Genomic DNA, 21,651 nt, shown 5'->3' with positions numbered 1-21,651 from the left:
TTTTTTAGTGTAAACTTTATAGTGATTGATTCTTTTCAATAATTTAAAGCTTATAATTTTTTTTTATAAAAATATATATTAAAAAATGTGAAACCTTCAATTATTGATGATAATAGGAAAGAATAAAAGCATATTATATGACTGTCTAACATAAAATAAGACAAGATATTAGTGGCGACAATTTCCTATGTTTAGACATAAATCTCATCGACATATTCTATTTATAAAATATGTCTTAATGGCATACATACTAAGTATAGCTTTATATTTCTTAATTAGAATAAAAAAAAATCTATAGCTTTATGAGTTTATAGGATGAAGTTCTTTGCTTTATTTTACAAATGAAATAAATGTTATTTTTTATATTAAATAATTTGTTTTTCCTAAAATAAAAAATAATGTATGGAACAAAATGAATATTTGGGTTAAAATAAAATTTTATTTTAAATAACTAATGAGGTCTTTTCAGGTAAAATTAAAAAATATTGTATTAACTTATATTGTATAGTTTTTAAAAAGACTAAATCAAAATTTTATCACTTTTAAAAATTTAAATTGTAATTTTACCATGTATTAACTAATGTATAATTTTATAAATTTTAGAGAGTTTAAAGTTCATTCTTTCTATTTTAAGAGGTCAAAGCCCTACCGTCTTTGGAGGTCTTGGCTTAAAGGCAAGGTTGAGGTTAAAAGTTTTTAAGTTCGAGTCTCACCCTATGTAAACTATACATGGATCTTCGATCCAAAAATTTATTCTAACTTAAGTCTCACCATTTTAATAATTTTAATAATTGTTATTCAAATGTGTAATATTTATTGTGAAAATATATTTTAAATAAGAAGTTGATTTCTATTATAATCAATTCAATGCAAATTAAAAGATTATAAATTTATTTAAATATATAATATATATTTAAAATTTTAACCTTATTTTTCTTAAGAGAATGAAAGGAACTTAGAATATATATATATATATATAATTATGCTTATAAATTTAGAAAACAATAGGTGAAAGAATAATAAAAAGGGAGCCCACCAAATTGGATTAAATACAAACCAACATTCTCATCTCTCAAAGCAATCACAATATTAATTAATATAATTACTATAAAATTGCAATACATTGGAAGGCACAATGTTGTATACCATTCTAATTTTTTCTTTTTTTAAAACTCAAAATTATCAATTGAGTTTAGTTCGATTGGTATGAACGTTGTTGCCAATACAGGAAGATATGGATTTGAGCGTATTGAAGTGCATTATCCTCCTATTTATGAGTTGGGAAATAAAAATTAATAATATAATTTAGTACATACTTGTGTTATTTTTTAATCTAATGTGATACATATATATTAACAAAAGTTATATATTTTGGTACTTGAAAGTAACAATATTAAATTTTTAATGTTTAATTTGGGTTTTAGAATTGATTTGATAAAAAATCATAATTATCTAATAATATTAGTAATTAATTTTCATTAAATTAATCCTAAAACCAGAATTAAATATAATATATTGGATGATATTTGACAAGTTAAACGCAAAATTAAACAAATTCACAATTAACACTAAATTTATTCTATTAATAATATCATGAAAAATCCAAACCTAATCATATTAGCAACTAACCTTCATCAAATTAATTTTAAAACTCAAATTAAGCACTGAAAAATTAAAATAGTTGTCTTTGGGTACCAAATATAGGTACTAGATTGAACAAAAAAATAATATAATTACTGTATTAAAAAAATGTTAAACTCAAGTACCAAATAATATATTAAGCTAATTTTTTTTTTACTTATTCTAAAAGCCAAAATGAAAGGTAAAAGTAAAAATTTGAAATTTTAAAAGCCAAAATGAAAGGTAAAGGTAAAAAATTGAAGTAACCCATTATATATATATATATATATATATATATATATACTTTTAAGTCCTTTTTGCATGATGAATGGTAGCTTTGAATTTGATAAAGCATGTAGGGACATTAAAGAGGGCAGAGCCTCATAGATTGTTAATAATTTGACTAATTTGCTTGGTCTTTACTTTTACAAGTGGGTGGATGTCAAATAACTTTGGAAATATTAATTTATTATTTTTTGCATATTTAAAAAAAAAGTTGCAATATGAAAGGGCTAAATTGATAATATTTTAACTTTAGGTTAAATTTTGCTATTAGTTTTTATATTTTATGAAAGTTTTGGATCTAGTTTTTGTGCATTGATTTTATCAATTTCGTTCTTATATTTTTCGGATTGGTCAATTTTAATCATGGTATTTTTTGAATTTTTAAAATTTAATTTTAACCCAAATAGTAGAAGCTGGATTCGTATGGTCAAGTTTAATTATTAGTCATGTACTATATGTACAATTGTACATTGACTCTATGTTTTCCAATTAGATCATTCTAAGTCACTGTATTTTTTGAATTGTGAAGTTTCAAATATGACACAAATGACAATTGTTAACCTTCTATCTAGATTTTCTAGTAGTAATATGTGAAAATAACAAGTTGATATGATATTACATATATGATAATATGTTTGGCGCATTAAATTTCAAAAATAGCATAACTTAATTAATTTAATGATTAATGTTTAGTGATGACTGAAATTTAAATTTTAATAAGTGCGTTGACCAAAGTTGATCAAATTAAAATAACAAAAATTAAATCCGCAACTTTCGCAAAGTAAAAAGACTAATAGAAAATTTTAACCTCTGGATTTTGACACAAAAATAAATAAATTTTCACGATTTAGAATCGAGTTTGAGTCGAGCCGATTATTGCAAGATCGTATTAAAGCACTATAAAAATTAAATTATATTTATTTTTTATGTTTAGTTTAATTATATCTTAATGTTAGATTAAATCATTATTTTTTAAAATAAACTAATTGCATTTATGTAGAAGATTTTAATGGCAAATAAATTGATTAAAATATAAAAAGAATCATATTAATGTTAATTATTATTTTTATATAAAAATGTTGATAATAAATTAATTAAAATTAAGTTTGAAACATTTAACATATGTTGCATAAAAAAGATAATAAAAATAAAAGAGTGGACAAAAAATATAATTATCATACAAAGCATTTTATTACATATATTAACTTAAAAATATTACATAAAATATATTTGAATATTTGAATATAAATAATTATTAATTTAATTTAATATTAATTAAAATATTTTAATAAATCATTGTTGATAGAGCCAATACATAAACCCCGAACATAAATAGTTAAAAGAATATAAATAAATAATTTTATATTTTAATTGAAATTATTGAATGAAAAAATAAAGACTATAAAATTAATTAATTAATATTTAATAAATAGTATATTTTTATTTTTATTTAAATTTCACTTAAAAATATTAAGTAATTAACTATTTTTTATTAAAAATGAATAAATTAAACGTCAAAAAAGTTGAATTAAAAGCATTAATTAGAAGAGATTTTTATAATAATAATTAGAAAATATAATTTTCTAAATTTTTTTATTTTTTGAACAACTTTTCTAAAATTTTTATTATCATTATTAAATTTGAGTTCGCAAACAAACAGTCCAATTTGGTTGGCTTACCTAATATTCACAAAAAATTCACCAAGTTTTTATTATCATATAAAGCTATTGTTGGTCTGGTGGTCGAATAAATTAAACTAGTTGAATCAAGGGCCTACGGTCTGACATGTTTAAGCGATGATGTAGTATAATCTCAAAGTGAAACGTAATTACTAAATTTATGAACCAAATTAGATCGAATCGGATCGGATTGAATCAAATTAAATCTTAATTATCAAAATTGAAGTTAACATAATATTTTTAACTTATTTTTCAAATTTAATATTTTTTACAACCTCTTTTGAAATATTGAATTTACCTAATAAATCTATCAAAAATATTTAATTAAGTTTAAATAAAAATACCCATAAACATTATATTTTAAATTAAAAGCATTAACTAAAAAGATATTGAATTGATACTTTAAAAGACACTTTTCTAAAATATATTTTTTAACATATAAAATTATGAAAAATATATATAATAATTTTAATTTGCAAACAAACATTCCAATTTTGTTGGCTCACCTAACCTTCACAATTTTTAAACCAAATTTTATTTATTTATTTTCTTTTTAATAAAAAAATAAAGGAGAGCCATAAGAAAAACATGCTCCTTTACTACTTTAGTGTTCATAAGAATACAAGGTAAAAAAATAATTTGAGAAATAATATATATATACATTTAAAATATGTTCATGCCTTGTTGCTTATGGACCGACATTGAATTACGAGGACTATTTTAACATTTAAGTCAATAAAAGATGAAAATAAATGAAAAAACAATTAAACATAAATAAGATAATAGTTGTATCGAAAAATGATTGTATGAAATAAGAATGTCGCATTATCTGTATCTCTTGTCTAATAGTTTAATGTTATATCAGTATTTTTATATTAGAAAAAAATTAAATCTAAATAAAAATCTTAAATTTTAGGATAAAATTATTGACACGACATTAAATTATTACAACAGTAATACAAACCTTTCCCTGTATTCATATGAGAAAATATTGTATGAATTTGAGGCACGGGAATACTTTGGGTTGTCTAAGTCACTTAATAGTCAGTTTGTTAACTCCCGTAACCAAAGTTGCTTAAGGTCACTCTTGGCAATATTTTTCGATCTTGACAAATACTTGCCGTTCTAGGTGATTTGACTTCATGATTGACAACTGGATGAGCTGGATGTTCATCCAGGATAACTTGCTATGTCTAATTATTATTTGGGGTTTAACTCTTGTATTTGTTTAAATTAATCTATCAAATTGATAATTATTTTTTATATTAGAGTTTGAATTTTCTTATCTAAATTGATCATGAATTTGACAATTGTACTCATATCGAGGCTTCAACTTAACAATTGTTGTTACGTTGAGACCAAAACTCTAAAATTTTCGAGAAAATATTCAACCTCCAATATGAAAAAGTTAGAAAAAAAAAAGGTTCAGGTTTCAAAAAGTGTTTTAACCCTTATTTTTCTTGAAAGTTTTATTATTATAAATATAAATATATGTAAATTCATACGTTTTGTACATGTTCGAGCAGCTACAATATAGAATCAAATCAAAACAAATATTCACATAAAAACCTTATACATAATATACATACTCGATGAGATTAAAGATTCACACGCTGTAATTATGTATAATGTGATTTGAACTTGTATTGTTTAAGGTCCGAGTCCTCCACGTTAACCAACAACGTTAAGGTGTCGTAATAATTTAGTGTGATTTAATTATGTTTTAATAATGATATAAAATAAAAAATATATAATTATGTAATACACGCGAGCCCTTTTGTTGAATTCAGAATTCAATCAAATTGTGGATATTATTATTTAAAAAAATAAAAAAAAAAATAAAAAAATAATTAAAGTAGCTCTTAGTTTTCCCTATTGACGCAATATTTGAATTAAAGGGAGAAAAAAGAGAGAGAGAAAGAGGATAAATCCACCACTCAGCCACCACCATTACTTGCTCGGTTAGTGCTTATTTGTCTTTTGATTTGTTTGGTTAAATTTGTTAAATGTCCCTGTACTTTCTGTAAGTTTGAAATTTAGTCACTTCACTTTTATTTCTAAGAAGTTAATCCCTCTATATTTGAATTAAAACTATTAATTTTTTATTAAATTTAGATCAATTACATTACTACTGAAGGAGTTTTTTTTTTTAATTTCAAAATATTATACTACCAATAGAAGAATGTTAGCTAGGGATGAATTTAGAGGGGTAGGCACAAGGCTAGGGCTTGGCCCTCTCTCGGATGGAAAAATTATTTTGAGGCACCTAATAAATGCTAGAATTAAAAGTTATTATGAGGAAAAATATGTAGTCCTTTCAAAAGTGATGAAATCGTACGTGAATATCAAGTAAAATTTTATTTTAGCCTCACAAAAAAGTTATATTTCAATTCAGACAAAAACTCTGGAATTGCCCCTAATGTTAATAGTATCAACAATTTGACCTAAAATTTTAAATCCGAAAAACAGATAGATTAAACTTCTGAAAATAAAAATAATAAGACTAAATTCTAAATTTTCGGAGAATACAAGGACCTACTACATATTTGACCTTTCTTTTGGGTAGGTGGGAGCATAAAGGTTTTACCTTTCACGTTCTTTTTGGCGACAAAAAAGAGAATTAATACACCTTTTTATTCTAAAAAATATTTTTTAAAATAGAATAAAATATTGGTAAACCCCTTTTCTTTGGTGCCTTTTCCTCTTTATTTTCTTAAAAAAGAAAATAGATCAATGAATATTCTGCCCCTTTTTTTGCTACAGAGAAAAAAAATTAAAAATAAAAATTTAGGGGTAATTTCGTAAAAGCAGAAGTGGATTGGATAAATTTATATTCACAGGTAATTACAACATCATCTCTTCGAAGGGTGACGGACAATAGCCGGTGGAACAGTGAGGCACGAGGAACGAAAAACTGACAGGTGTCGTTTCCCACGCGAATCACGGGTTTTCTTGCCCTTTTCAAAAAATCGTACCCGAATATCTGATGTGCTCGGATGGGTCTATTCCCACCGACTAGTTTTTGTAATTTTATGTTGGATTTATTTAAATCAAGCGGTAAATTTTATAATAAAATTATTGTTAATATTTAAAAATATATATATATAATTTTAATTTTTTAATAATAGTAAATGTAGAATGATAATAGTTCAAAAGTGGTTGGGTTAAGTTCAATAATGATGACGCAGATTCATTTAATTTTTACTTCGCTACAATTGGAAGAGTTATTAAAGATGCTGATGAAAATTTATACGTGACTATTCGATAGTATTAAAGAAGGACGAAGTGTTCAGGAGGTCAAAGTTAAAAGGGTCACGTTTATTATAGGATAAAAGATATTGTTATGTTGAACTTAAATGTAATAATGCGTTTCTTGTGATAAAGATTTTGACTAGATTAAGCTATCGATAGTCATTTTATGGAACTATGAGCTATTCATAAGTTGAACCAAAAGAATCAGATGATTCGTATCTGTCATATTTCTAAAACTCTTAACGTAGTTGCGGATTTCATGGCCAAGCATACTGTTATAAGTTTCGTAGGTACTCCAGTATTATAGAACCCCCACATTCTGTGCGGGAGCTGGTTCAGAAGAATCTTATGAATTTTTTATTTTTGATTGCTTTTGTAATCACTCAACGCTATTTTATTTACCAAAAAAAAATTTAGGGGTGTGAGTTTAGTTTAGTTCAATAAATTTACTTTTTTTTTTTAATATTCATGTTAATTCATTCGAAAATTTTCTATCATTTAAATTTAACTCGATTCGATTACATCCTAATTAACTTAGTTAATTTGAATGCTACAAAATGGTACCTCTTTTTTTTTTCTCATTATATGCCATAACAAGGTTGACCAAATAATGGAAAATTGCAATTACAAGTGTAGTTTGTAATTAGATATATAAAGTTTTTTTCAATAGAGTTGTTTTGTTTAAAAAAAAGGTAAAAAAATATATAGGTTTAATATAACTTGACAAATTTTTTAATTGCACCCCTAAAAAAATTAAATATCAACTTAAGAAAGTGTCAAGTCTAGATACTAAATTGAATAAAAAAATATTTAAATACTAAATTTAAAAAAAATATCAAATTCAAATACCAAATATTATATTAAGCCAAAAATATAATGACATTTTCCTACTACTCTTTGATTTGGTCCTACATATCAAAACATATTACATCATCTTGATATAAGGCTAATGGCAAATTTATAGAGTTAATTATTGGAAAATTTGGTCCACCCTCTCTTTTAACTTGACACTGAAGGGTCTTAGAAAAAAAAAGGAGAATTTTATTTGAAATTTTATATTTTAAAAGTTGAAAACTAGCATTATTTGTGTAATAAAATCATGTAAATATAACAATCATAATTTATTTTATAAAATATTTTTATATGCTTATTTAGTGATAAATTAAAATTGTCTATACTAGGGGTGAAGCCAATAATTTTATAGTAGTAGCATACCCTATTGCAAATATTTGCAGTTTAGGGGTTAGAATTAAATCATAATTTTTGTAGGGTTAAAGTGTAATTTTTTCTTGTTTGAATTTATGATTTCATCACTTTTGAAAAGATTGAATAGAAATTATTTTATTTTAGGAAGCAAAGTATAATTTTACTATTTATTACGGGACTAAAAGATAAATTTCCCATTTGAGGGGGCCAACGCCACTCATTGTCCCCTCTAAATTCGCCTTTTGGACTAACCAATGCAATTGTCAAAATAAAGGACCAAATTATGATATTTTAAAATATAATAACAAATCTCAAATGTAAACATAATAAAGAGATTAAAAAAATGTAAATTGACCATTTTTTATAACAACTAAAACAAACTACTTGACTAGTGACTAGTTTGATGTAGAGATGTTTATGTTTATTTGTTTCCTTAATTTAATTTATAAAACGTTTAAATTCCCTTAATACCCTCAAATCACATGTTTATGGTAACTAACCAATGCATGCATTTATATACTTTGTTGGTATTTGGCAAATTTCAAATAAAGTGGCATTTTCTATAAAAATAAATATATTCAACTTCTCCATTTATTACTAATTACTATATTAGATTTTGTAATCATTAATATGATGATTATGTTATTATGTGAAAAGATTAATGTGTTTAGTTATGATGAATAATGATTATTAAATTATTTTCGATTAAGTTTTAATTTGATCGACATGAATATTTTTGTTGAAATAAGAGAACGTGAGTTTAAGTGTGCTGAAGCGTATTATCCTCCTATTTATGCATTGAGAATGGGCTATAGATAGTTTTAAACATTGTTTTAAAAATAGCAGATATGATGAGAACCTATAATTAAATTGTTCAAAAAAATAATTAGACCGAAATTTAATATTATTATTTTTAATAATCATTTCAAAAATATTTTCTAAATTAAGGATTATTATTTAGTATGAAAGTGATGGTTTGTCCCCAATTATTATTATTATTTGATTAGACAATTATATTTTTTTAATGTAGGAAAAGGGAAAGTTTGAGGGTGAGTTTGGATGGGCGGTGTGTTTACCTGCGGTTAGTGTAAAAATAGCGGTGGCGGTGAGATTAGATACTGTAGCGATACTGTAGCGTGAGACAAAAAGTAAGCTAAACGCACCGCACCGCACCTAATTGCCCATCCAAACCCACCCTGAATTTGAAAGCAATTGATCCCAAATGGCCATAATACATACATATATATATAAATATATATATATATATAAAGTTCATCATTAGATTTTCAAATTCAGCTAAAATAAAAAAACAAATCTATAAATACTAACTCCAACAAATTAGACAATGAAATATTTTAAAAAAAAATCATGGATATAATAGTTAATCCCAATATTATTAAAAAAATAGAGAAAAATAAAATATTATTATTTTCATAAAAATAAATTAATTGTGTTAATATCATTACACATAAACATTGAATAAAACAAAAAACAATGAATGATTTATAAATAAAGGTGAATGTACTTAATAGGTCTTTCTATTATAGAAATTATATCAAATTAGTCCATTTACTATTAAATTGATCAATTTAGTCATTGTATTGTTAAAAAATAATAAATTAAGTTCAAATTTCAAATATTAAACATTTTGTGTTCAATGTAGTTATATTTTGAAAGCTTTTTATGATTTTGTGCATGAAATATTTTATTTGGAGTTGAACTTTATATAAAAAAAATTCATTTTCATGTCATTTTTAAACCATAAATGTTAATTCTATTCCAATTTGATCATATTTAATTCTTTTTAATAGTACATGGATTAAATTGATCTATTTAATAGTAGATGGACTAATTTGATTTAGTCCATATAATAAAAGGACTTTGCAAGTGCTTTCACCTATAAAATAAATGGTTAAAATTTGTTTGTGATATGGTACATGTACTTTAAAAAACTTTTTCAATTTAAAAACCCAATCCAATCATTATCATCGTTGATATTTTTTATTAAAATTTGTCAACTTAGAATATTTATTTTCTGTCAATTATATGGTACGTCACATGAGAGCAACCTAATACCATATCAAATTGATAAAATTTGACAGAAAATACTTATAATTTTAATAATTGAACTCTGATTTTTAAATAAACAACTTGGACTTAATTTTAAATTTTTTAAATACATAGATTAAATTTGTCAAATTACGAAAACTAGTTACATATTTTAACCTAAACAAATACTAATAACTTTAATCAAGTATAATTAAATAATAATTAATTATAAATAAATACTAAAACGTTAAACCAGAATCCAAGAGTTATAAATATTTATAATAATTATAATTAATTGGCATTTAATTAGGTTTAAATAAAATTATTATTATTTAGTTATAAGTGACAATTTTTTTATTTTATTTAATGTTATTATTTAGTGATGATACATAAAACTCATGTACAAAAATTAAACTATTCTTTAATATATTGAAAATGCGAGTTTTATTAGTAAATAAGATTATTCTATAAATATATATATTTATTTTTATATGAAACATCACGATTCTTAATTTTTGTTTTTCGATACAATATTTACAACTACTTATAACTCCTTTCAACTCTTAGATAAGAGGATAATATGTTTCACCGCACTCGAAATCACGTCTTTCTGACATATTTATAATCATAGAGAATGTCCAAAATCCAAATCCCAAAAACATAGTTTAAGTTAGATTTTGAAGGAAAAAAAATATATTTTAAGTTGGATTATGCTTAGATTTTGAGATTTTTAGGACAAAGATATGGTACACTATGTATGTATGTATCTGTGTCTTTTTATTACATCCTGCCTCATGCTGTGCTGTCTTCAACTCTTCCACTTGCAAATTCCCAGCCGCACCCGTGAGCGCGTGAGCTCATCCTGATAAAGTGCGTCTTTCATGAGCTTAAAAATAAGATAGATTTAATAAATAGGTTTAACTGCAAAATTGCCCCTCAAACTATACTATTTTTCATTTAAGCATCCAATTTTTTTCGAAGTTAATCTTATTTTATATAAAAAAATGTACGATATCGAATAAAATTGACTGGTATTGTGAGTTTAAGTAAACGAGACAAAATTAATAGACTAAGTATTCATTTTTAATAAAAAAATATCGATACCTAAATAAGAAATATAATATAGTTTGAGGACCAATTTTGTGAGTTTTAATCAAAAAAATATTTTCAAGAAATTAGAAAATCGATCAAAAATGTAGTAATCAGATCGAAAAGTATTTGCTTTTATTTTTTATTTATATATTATTTTAATTTTTAAATATTGAAAATATTAATAAAAGAGCATTTATAAATAAATAATGTTTTTATTTAAATATAATTAAATATTAATTATACTTATTACTTTTTTATTCTCTTTCAAGATATTATCATAAAATTTTAAACCCTAAATTTAAAAATAAAAAAGAAACAATTATATTAATATTTAAATGTTTTTATTTTATTCTATGATAAATTATAATGCATCGAATATTAATTTTTATTTTATTTTATTAAACCCTAAACCATTTAACATAAAAAATATAAAAATAAAAGGTGAAATTATTATTTAAAAATATTTATGGGTAGAACAATTTACTCGATATTTACTTTCCACTTATTTAAATCAACTTATTTTATTATTTAAATTTAATAAAAAAATTGTTTTTATAATTAAATTTAAATTTAAAATTTATCTAATCCGACTTATAAATACCTATCCGTATTATCTCATCAAATCACAGGCAAAACAGTGTAAGCAGCTCATCTTTTAACCACACCCAGAAGAAAAGGAAAAAGAAAGTCTTTTTATATATAATTGCAAGAATCTCACCACAGTTCTTTTTTTTTTTAAATAATGATGCAAATCCCAATAATGAAAAAATGTCTGTCTGTCTGACATTTTTAACCTCTTCTCCATTTTTTTCCTTTCTATTTTTTACAAATAAATTTATTCACTTTTGTGTTAATTTAGAATTGCCTATAAAAAGCAAAAAAAGTTTGAGATTAAAGTTAAAAGATGAAAAGTAAAATATTTGATATTACTGTAAAAAGAAATGTTAGAAAAAAAATTAACATATAAATTTGTTTTTAGTCAAATTTTGGTTTTAGTTTAATTCAAATAATTTAATCATTTAATTTATAATTTCATTAGTTAATTTAATTATATATAATTAATTATTTTAATTAAAATATTGATGAAAATTTTAAGAAAAAAATCCTTTCATTTATTTTATATTGGTATGATAAAATAACATTTAGTCCTTAAACTTAGTATTGTTTTTACTTGGTTGTAAATTTTTTTATCCATATTAATCTTGAAACATTATAATTTTTTTCAATTTGATCCCTAAATTTGAATTCCATATGGTGTGATGACGACCTTATTTTGTTTTAAAAAATTACTTAAAATCTAAAAAATTATAAAAATTATAAATAAAGTATATATTTTTATAAAATAGGTGATGATGTGACAGAATCTTAAAGTGTCATATCATCACAGTGTAACACAATTTGAGTCTTAATTTAATTAGCATCTAATAGGAAAACGTGAATTTTAATATATTGAAACGCATTCATCCTCTTATTTAAAATTTAAAAGTAAATATTTGCGTAATTGTAGACATGGTATTAAAAAAATTCTTTTTAAGGATAAGTAGAGGGATCAAACCCCATAATTTCCCCAAAATATTCAATCTCCATTATCATCACACCTGGATGTAAACTTCACATATTAATGTTTACTGTGTCTGTTATTTTGTTTATTTTTTCTTCTTACAATTTTTGAAAGATTGGGTTTTTGGTTTAAAGTTCATCACTTTCAAAGTTTCATCTCTGTAAAAAAGTGGTGAAAAAGTCTGTCTGTTTATAGCTCTAAATCTCTTAAACTAAACTTAGACTACCATTCTTCTTCTTCTTCCCCTCTCTGACTTTGAGTTGGAACTTGAGACATACATGCCCATGTTGTCTGGTTTGGTCTTTTTGTAAACTCCCATTGTTGTTCTTCTCTGTAATAAACTGAAAACTCCATTGTTGCAGCTTTCAAGGTTGTTCAGAGGTGGGGGTTTTCTTTTTGAGAAATGATAATGCTGATAACTAAAGCGAGGGATTTTGTTGTTTTGTTTGTTCTCCTCTTTTTCTCCGCAGTGTCGACCGCCGAGTGTTTCGAGTATCACCGCCGTTTCCTCCACCAGCCTTTTTTCCCGGTTACTTCACAGCCGCCGGTTTATCCTCCTTCTTCATCTTCGCCGCTTCCGTCGCCGGAGCCACAACCTCACTTGAAACAACAACCGAAATATCCTTTCTCTACCACTCCTCCTTCCACTCCTCATAGTCCTTTCTTCCTTTCTTTCCCTTCTCCGCCGCCTCCTCCGCCGCAACCTTCCACACTCCCTACTTTTCCCGCCAATATTTCGTCTTTGCTCATACCTCATTCCCCTTCCCCTTCTTCCCACCGCCGTCACCTCCTTCTTATTTCCCTCTCTTCCGCTCTCCTTGCCGCCGCCATAATCCTCTCTCTCGCCGTTTTAACACTCTCCCTCCGTCATCGTAGCCACCAAAACACTTCCTCCGACGACAAAGCTTCCCGTTCAGACTCTCTTCGTTTATTCCCTCCAAATATTCCACCTTCAGATGCTTCTCAAAAAACACCACCTACTCCACCACCGCCACCGCAGCAACAACCACAACAACCGCCGCGATATGTTTCAACGAATCGAAGCTCGGAGTTTCTTTACTTAGGCACACTAGTTAACACTAGAGTAGACGCAGCTAAAGCCACCATTTCAAGCAATGGCGGCATCAAGCTAGGTGTTTCATCGCCACCGTACCAAAAGCTTGGCTCACCGGAGCTAAACCCATTGCCGCCATTGCCAAAAGTTCAAACCTTTCAAAGTGGTGAACAGTTCCTTCAAAGTCCATCACTGGGTTGTTTTGAAAACACCATTGAAGTTGAAGAAGATGAGTTTTTTTCGCCAAGAGGGTCTTCACATGGCAAAGAAAGCCCACCGCCACCACCAAAACAACTGCCGCAACCAGCACCACAAGAACCAGCAGTAAGAGTAGAGTCAAGCTCGAGAAGGGAATTTAATGGCGATAACTATGGTAGTCGAAGCTTCAATTCAAGAACAGCTTCATACCCATATTCCAACTCATGTTCACCTTCTAACTCGTTCTTGAATTCAAGTCCACCGAGTCAAAGATCCACTGTTGTCCCTATCTATACAGTGCAAATAAAAAACCCATCTTCAACCTCACCTTCATCTTCAAGATTATCTTCATCATCTTCAGAAAGGTATTCACCTGATAGAAGTTCTAGTTTTTCAGCTCAAAACAAAGAATCTCCGTCAAGGGTTGTACATAAAAAGCTTCCACCACCACCTCCACCGCTTCCTCCACCACGTTTTTGGGAGGTTCCCGCCGCGAAAAACCCTGAACCTGGTGGTCCACCGGTTCTCGTTGCACCTTCCAGGCCAGTGGTGTTACAGAACAATGAATCCATAGAGAAGACTGCAGCTGAGACCCCGAAACCGAAACTGAAACCTTTGCATTGGGATAAAGTTCGAGCGAGTTCGGATCGGGCTATGGTGTGGGATCAAATAAAAGCAAGCTCATTTCAGTAAGATTCATGGTCTTGAATTACATTTATGTATCTGTTTATAGTTTTGAATTACATTTATGTTGTAATGGTGCTTGCAGGTTGAATGAGGAAATGATCGAGACGTTGTTTACGGCGAATAATTTGAATTCGGCTACTAAAGAAAGCGGTCGTAGGCAGAGTTTGCCGTCTGTTAATCAAGAAAATCGTGTTCTCGATCCGAAGAAGTCTCAAAACATTGCGATTCTATTGAGGGCATTGAATGTTACCATTGAAGAAGTCTGTGAAGCTCTCATGGAAGGTAAGCCCGAGCTTGATATGATTTACGTATGCCATTACCGGAATATATTGAGTTTGATATTCAAACAAAACCGAACCCTTTTGTAGCTTTGGTATATGAACTAGTTCTGTGTCCTTTAGAGTTAAGACATGTTACTAATCTGTCACGTATTTGCAGTCTGCTTTTGGTTTATCTCTAAATTGTTTAGACTTTTTTCACTGCTAACAGGTAATTCAGACACTCTTGGGACTGAGCTCCTAGAAAGCTTATTAAAGATGGCTCCAACAAACGAAGAAGAGCGTAAGCTGAAGGATTTCACTGATGAGTCCCCATTCAAGCTAGGTCCGGCTGAGAAATTCCTCAAGGCTGTGCTCGACATACCTTTTGCCTTCAAGAGGGTCGATGCGATGCTTTACATTGCTAATTTCGACTCTGAAATCGAGTACCTGAAAAGGTCTTTTGAAACTTTAGAGGTAAGTCTTGACTTCCCGTGTGTTTGCATGAGCATGTTGTTCCCTTTTTTTAACCTTTATTCTTGATATTCTGATATTTTACCAATTCATAACGAAGGATTTTAATGTTTCGGTTTATCTGTTTTTTCTCATATTGGCAGGCCGCTTGTGGAGAGTTACGGAATAGCAAAATGTTTCTTAAGCTTTTGGAGGCAGTGCTTAAAACCGGGAACCGTATGAATGTTGGTACCAACCGAGGGGACGCCCATGCTTTCAAACTCGACACACTCTTAAAGCTCGTTGATGTAAAGGGAACGGATGGAAAAACCACGCTTCTGCATTTCGTTGTGCAGGAAATCATCAGAGCCGAAGGTTCTCGTCTTTCCAATGCCAATCAGAACCCGAAAGCTGAGAAAATACTACAATCCGATCTTCAAGATGATGTTGAGTTTCGTAAACTTGGCCTGGAAGTTGTGTCCAGTTTAAGTGGGGAGCTAACCAACGTGAAGAAAGCTGCCGCTATGGACTCAGATGTTCTCAGCATTGATGTTGCAAAACTTGCAACCGGCATTTCTAAAATCCGAGAAGTCATAAAACTAAATGAAGAGGTTGCTTTGAAAGACAGCTGCCGGAAATTCTCGGAATCAATGAACGAGTTCCTAAAGAAGGCGGAAGAAGAGATCATACAGATCCAAGCACAAGACCGAGTTGCCCTCTCGATGGTAAAGGAGATAACCGAGTACTTCCACGGAAACTCAACCAAGGAAGAAGCTCATCCGTTCCGTATCTTCATGGTCGTAAGAGACTTCCTTTCGATCCTCGATCAAGTATGCAAGGAAGTCGCAAAGGTCAACGAGAGAACAATATACAGTTCGGCACGACCGTTACCGAATCCCATTCCGCCCCCGGTTTTCCCTGGACTCAACACGCAGCATTACAGTTCCTCAGATGACGAAACCTCATCATCCTCGTCATAGTTCCTCGGGTAAATCCCATCATCATCATCGCGAAAAACCCAATATCTAACCGGGGGCTCATTTTCATAATCTGAATGTGCTTTTGCTAGTAAAAATGTCCTACATTATAATATATAATGTGTAATCTCTTTTTTTCTTTTTGTTGGTTAAATCTGTACTTAAAAATATGTTTTAGACTTTTAACAAGATTTTGGAACTTGTTTTGGTTATGTGTAATATATACAAGAGGAAATTATGTAAGTGATAAAAAACTAGAGGACCTATCCTGTAAATAAACCACTTTCAATGAATCTTATATATAATGTTGATGCCATTATTGTAACAGAATGAAGTGGTCAATGATTTGCAGATTAGGGTTAGGCAATGATGATTTTTTTTGGGTATTAAAGCCTATTTTGGGTATTAGTGGACTTCTAAAGATGATGTAATAAAAGGTGGGTTGCGTGAAAAATCTTGAAATAATTTTTGAACAAGGTGAAAATTCAGACATGTGTTGATGTGAATAATGAGTGGGGACACAGCACTTGAAGAGCATGTCCAATCAAATTAATGCTATGTATGATATGATTGGGAAATCCAATTTGTTTGTATCTAGTAAGGCATAGGGAGATTTGGGCATGGCATAAAGATAGTTCATCCATTGGGCTTTTCAATGGTTTAAGATGGTAAGGGTAAATTACACTATAGGTCATTCAGTTATGAACTTTTTAAAATTGATCATTTAATTAATCGAGATTTTTCTTTGTGTATTTTCATTAATTGCACTAACGGAAGGGTGATGTGGCAATTGAAAGATCAATTAATAAAAAATTTAGCATTCAACTTTTACATATTGTATTTATTCATAAATTTAAAAGTTAACCCTCAAAATTTTAAATGGTCTTAATTTAATCCTAATTCTTAAAAAAATTAAAAATATATAGATATACATAAATATTTTTTAAAAAAATATCATATTAAATTTATATTTTATATTAATATTAAATAAAAATTAAAACTCCTCTCCCTCTCCCTTCCCCACGTCTTCCCCCCTCTCTCCCTCCCATCACCTTCATAAATTTTATCTTAATATAATTATTTTTATTTAATATTAATATAAAATGTAAGTTTATTATTATATTTAAAAAAAATATTTTTATACTTTTATATATTTTTTTAAATTTTTTAAAATTAGGATAAAATTGAGACTATTTATAAATTTTGAGAGTTAATTTTTAAAATTATGTCTAAACCAATATAGTATGTAAAAGTTGAAATTTAAATTTATTATTATACAGTTTTTTCTACTGTCGCGTTACCTTCTCGTTAGTGAAATTAATAGAAATGGACAAAAAAATCTCAATTACTAAGGCAGCCAATTTAAAAAAAATTATGATTAACTGACAAAAAAAAGAAACAAATCTATAGTTAGATGATAAAAAAAAATCCATAGTTTGCAGCCAATTTAAAAAAAATTACGTCATGGTTTCATCTAAACAAATTGTTTAGGGACAAAGATAAATCCAATCAAGCTATGTATGGTGTTAATGTCATGCTAAGTGCTCTAAAAAGTAGGTAGGATCCCACATCGAAAAAGAAAGGAAAGATATTTGGATGTAAAATCGGGTTTATTGGAGATACTATCATACTGTCTTTTGGGAACAGGCTAATAATCTCGTGATAAATGGTATTAGAGTCATCCTTAATTGCTTGACTTCACATTGAGCACCGCAATGAGTGAAGCAGGGTGGGTCTATAGTGATGGAGCTTGTGACAATGGAGAAGACATTGAGGCAAGCAAGGTGGATCAATCATGATGAAGGAGCTCGTGACAAAGGTGTTTCGGTGCATGTATTTTATGGTTAGAGAATCCTCAATATCCAATAATCACTTTAAGCTTTGATTAAATTCTGAGTTAAGCCAAATTCAATGATAAGACTCAATAGCGTTACTCAATTGGACTAAGTTTTGAGTTTTCGTAGAGCATGATGACCAAATCCCAACAAATTAAAGGACTAGCTTCTCAAATATTATAAACTAAAGGGATGAAATTCAGAAATAGATCATATATTTGAAAAGGTTATAATATGCCATCAATCCATGTACTTTTCTCAAATTTAAAACTTAGTCCCTGTACTTTTCCTTTCAGGAATTTAGTCTCTTTACTTTTTAGATTTTAAAATTCATGTCGAGCCGTTAACAATGTTAAATTTTTTCTTTAAATTTGTTGATGTGACATTTTGAAATAAAAAATGCTCCCTTGATAGCCATGCAACTAAAAAATAATATTGAAATGAACTTGACTGTAACAAAATAATTTAACAGGGTTAAGAATTGGACTTAAATTTTGAAATCTGAGAAGTAGAGGGACTGAATTGCTAGAAATAAAAGTATAGGGACTAAATTCTGAATTTATGAAGAGTACAGGGACTAATATAGATTTTAAGCATCCGAAACATTGATAATATTTAAAGGGTAAAAACGTAATTTAGTGAACACAGACTAGGGTTCGTAATTTTAAACGACCCGCTAACATAGCCATTCTCAGATCCCAAAATATATAAGCAAATTACACAGTACCCATTCCCTTTGAGAACGAATTGTCGTCGAACTGTCAAGGTAAGCTCTATTTTGCTGCAGTTTTTTTTAAAAAAAAAATTCAGATTCCATTGAGCTACTTGTGTCAGCTTGAAGACCCTATTTTGGCTTCACCTATGTATTTCCGCCTCTTGTTTATTTGAATTTGTTTTGAGTTTTTATAATCATGGGTACCCTTTTTATGGATTCTATTTTTCTTTGAAGAGAATGGATTCTTAATTTTGATGTTTAGATTTTTAGGTTAACCACTGACTGCATTTAAAAAGAAGAAGTTAAATTTAATTGTTTTATATGTTTGCAGTGTGTCATTGTTTGCTTATTTATGGGATTTTCTTATTGTAATTTCACAAAAAAAAATATTTATAGAGTATTTGGAGTTCTATGCTTTGTAAAGGGAGGGAATTGGCTGCGTTTATATATATATATATGAGTTGCGAGATGTTGTTTTTAATTTATATAATATGAAAATCCAGTATCTAAAAGTACCATAGAGTACTTTTTCCCTGGAGTTAGATTGCATTTTGCCACTTCTACTTGAAAAATGGTCAAATTAATCCCTGTACGTTAGAACAAATAGCAAATTGGTCTTTTTTGTTAAAAATTTCATTTATGCTGTCCTACAAGGACCAATTTTTAATAGCAGAAATGGATGGATTTTTAAACAGGACTAGTTTGCTCTTTGATTTAACATATAATGATTATTTTGCTCTTTTTTTGTGTAGTGGGGGCAAAATGCAATTTGGATGTTGCTAGGTTGAATTTGATATGATGTGTTTGAATCAGTTCGTGTGGACTCGTGATGTTCATTACTGGGGATTCGTAAGCATGTATGGTTTAATATACGTATGTGTTTGTCTGTGTGTGTATGCACTATCCATATATGCTAGCCTTAATAGCTTGGCTTCCTTGTTGTCTGCTCATTTGTTTGATTTTTGTATGCTTACTTCCATGGGATTATTCGCTTGACTGTAACTGTCAAATGGTTTGTAGTTTTGTACGCTGGGAAAGCTTTTGGTATAATTACCGTAAGGAAGATGAGTACAACAGGAGAGAAAGGGTCGGCAACTACGAAAACACCTGCAGATTTCCTCAAATCGATTCGTGGTCGACCAGTTGTCGTGAAACTCAATTCCGGTGTTGATTATAGAGGTTGGTTACTCTTTGCTCTTTCTGGCTTTATGATTGTTTCGTCTATATATGTTTCTGTTACATTATCCTTTTAGATTTATTTATTCATTTTCTTCTTCAATTTTTTAAGTTCAATTATGACTGTTTATGTCTTGAATTAAGTTAAAGACCAATCATCTTCATAGTGTCTGTTCTTGGAGATAGATTTGGATTGACAGCTTGTTTGATTTTTGTTTGTCCCATGAAGTTTTTCTGTCTCTTTCATGCATGTGTAACGCTTAACTCAAATTCTCGAACAGGGAAATGATTACCACTTGCTTTCTTGTAAACATCACGGTTTTTCACTTTTTTTCTAATGCTTATAGTCTATGCTATTCGAACTCGAGTGTGTTGAATACGGATAATGTTTCCAAACACGGGTATGTTCATGACAGCTTGTTTGAGTTTTGTTTATCACACGAAGTCTTTCTCTTTCATGCGTGTGTAGAGCTTAGCTCAAATTCTCGGAAAAGTAAACGAGTACTGGTTTACTTTCTTGAAAACATCAGGTTTTACACTCTTTCCCATGCCGATGGTCTATATTACTCAGGCTCAAGTGTGTTTGATACGTGTCCAAACGTGGGGTTGTTCACTAATTTTTAGAAGTTTTTTTGTGGGTAAAGGTACCATGGAGGCTCTTGTACTACGGGTCAAAAGGCATTTTGTCCCCTTTACTCAAAAAATGGGCAAATTAGTCCCTGTATATTACCCTTTTTCATGAATTTGAGAGATCATATATCCATACCCAAGTCTAGATATGTGTCTAACAGAGTATTTCAAGAAAAATGAAAAGTAGGAGCAATATAACACGTCTTCCCCAGAGTTTTATGTCCTTAATATCCCGGCCTCTTTTACAGGTATCCTAGCTTGCCTAGATGGATATATGAACATAGCTATGGAACAAACAGAAGAATATGTCAATGGACAATTAAAAAACAAATATGGTGACGCATTTATTCGCGGGAATAATGGTAACGATTCTTATATAAACCTTAATAACACTTTTCATTCTATCAGTTGTGCATTTTCGTTGGCAATGATGGTGAATTTTCATTTTTACTTATGCAGTACTTTATATAAGCACATCAAAGAGGACATTAGCTGATGGTGCATAATGTGTTGAGAGTTTTAACTTAAATTTCAAGACCAATGTGCCCTTTTCCTATTCTAAGTTTGTATGTTGATTTTTATTGCAAATTGAAGCGACTCTTCTTTTTGCCACAATGTCATTCTCTTCCAAATGCACGAGTCTTTTTATTTGTTAAATTCTACCATTAATCCTTGTATTATGTGTAAGTTGTGGCATTAGTTTATATATATTTTAATTTGGTCATTCTCGATTCTTATACTTTTAAAGTTTAGAAATTTTAGTCTAGATCAAATGACACTATTAACTTCATTAAGTTTGTTATTTTTAAATTTTGATGTGGCAAATATATTATCGCATATGAAATATCATGTCGGCTTACTATTTTTATGTGGTACTGACAAAAAAATCAGTAAATATATTATGTACTGTACAATGAAATCAAAT

General features: G+C 28.6%; 2 protein-coding genes across 3 annotated transcripts; both read left to right on the top strand.

The window, feature by feature from the left end:
• The first annotated feature begins 12,741 nt into the window (after positions 1–12,741).
• Positions 12,742–16,582, top strand: LOC107927438 (formin-like protein 2). The gene is made up of 4 exons (XM_016858480.2): positions 12,742–14,685; positions 14,766–14,965; positions 15,173–15,417; positions 15,558–16,582. The coding sequence occupies exons 1-4, from the start codon at positions 13,148–13,150 to the stop codon at positions 16,371–16,373; spliced, it is 2,799 nt and encodes a 932-aa protein (XP_016713969.2). The 5' UTR covers positions 12,742–13,147; the 3' UTR covers positions 16,374–16,582.
• A 2,263-nt stretch (positions 16,583–18,845) lies between these two features.
• On the top strand, positions 18,846–21,450 carry LOC107927439 (sm-like protein LSM36B). Of its 2 annotated transcripts, XM_016858482.2 has the most exons (5): positions 18,852–18,971; positions 19,673–19,777; positions 19,941–20,099; positions 20,975–21,088; positions 21,186–21,450. In XM_016858482.2, the coding sequence occupies exons 3-5, from the start codon at positions 19,985–19,987 to the stop codon at positions 21,230–21,232; spliced, it is 276 nt and encodes a 91-aa protein (XP_016713971.1). In that variant the 5' UTR covers positions 18,852–18,971; positions 19,673–19,777; positions 19,941–19,984; the 3' UTR covers positions 21,233–21,450. The 2 variants fall into 2 exon arrangements, with proteins under 2 accessions (XP_016713970.1, XP_016713971.1); XM_016858481.2 differs by lacking the exon at positions 19,673–19,777 and having other exon boundaries at positions 18,846–18,971.
• Positions 21,451–21,651: the final 201 nt, after the last annotated feature.

The sequence above is a fragment of the Gossypium hirsutum genome, chromosome A02 (genome assembly GCF_007990345.1).
Source record: "Gossypium hirsutum isolate 1008001.06 chromosome A02, Gossypium_hirsutum_v2.1, whole genome shotgun sequence".
Lineage (NCBI taxonomy): Eukaryota > Viridiplantae > Streptophyta > Magnoliopsida > Malvales > Malvaceae > Gossypium > Gossypium hirsutum.
The sequence above is the reverse complement of the archived record's forward strand: the minus strand, read 5'-3'. Positions and strand labels throughout refer to the sequence as shown.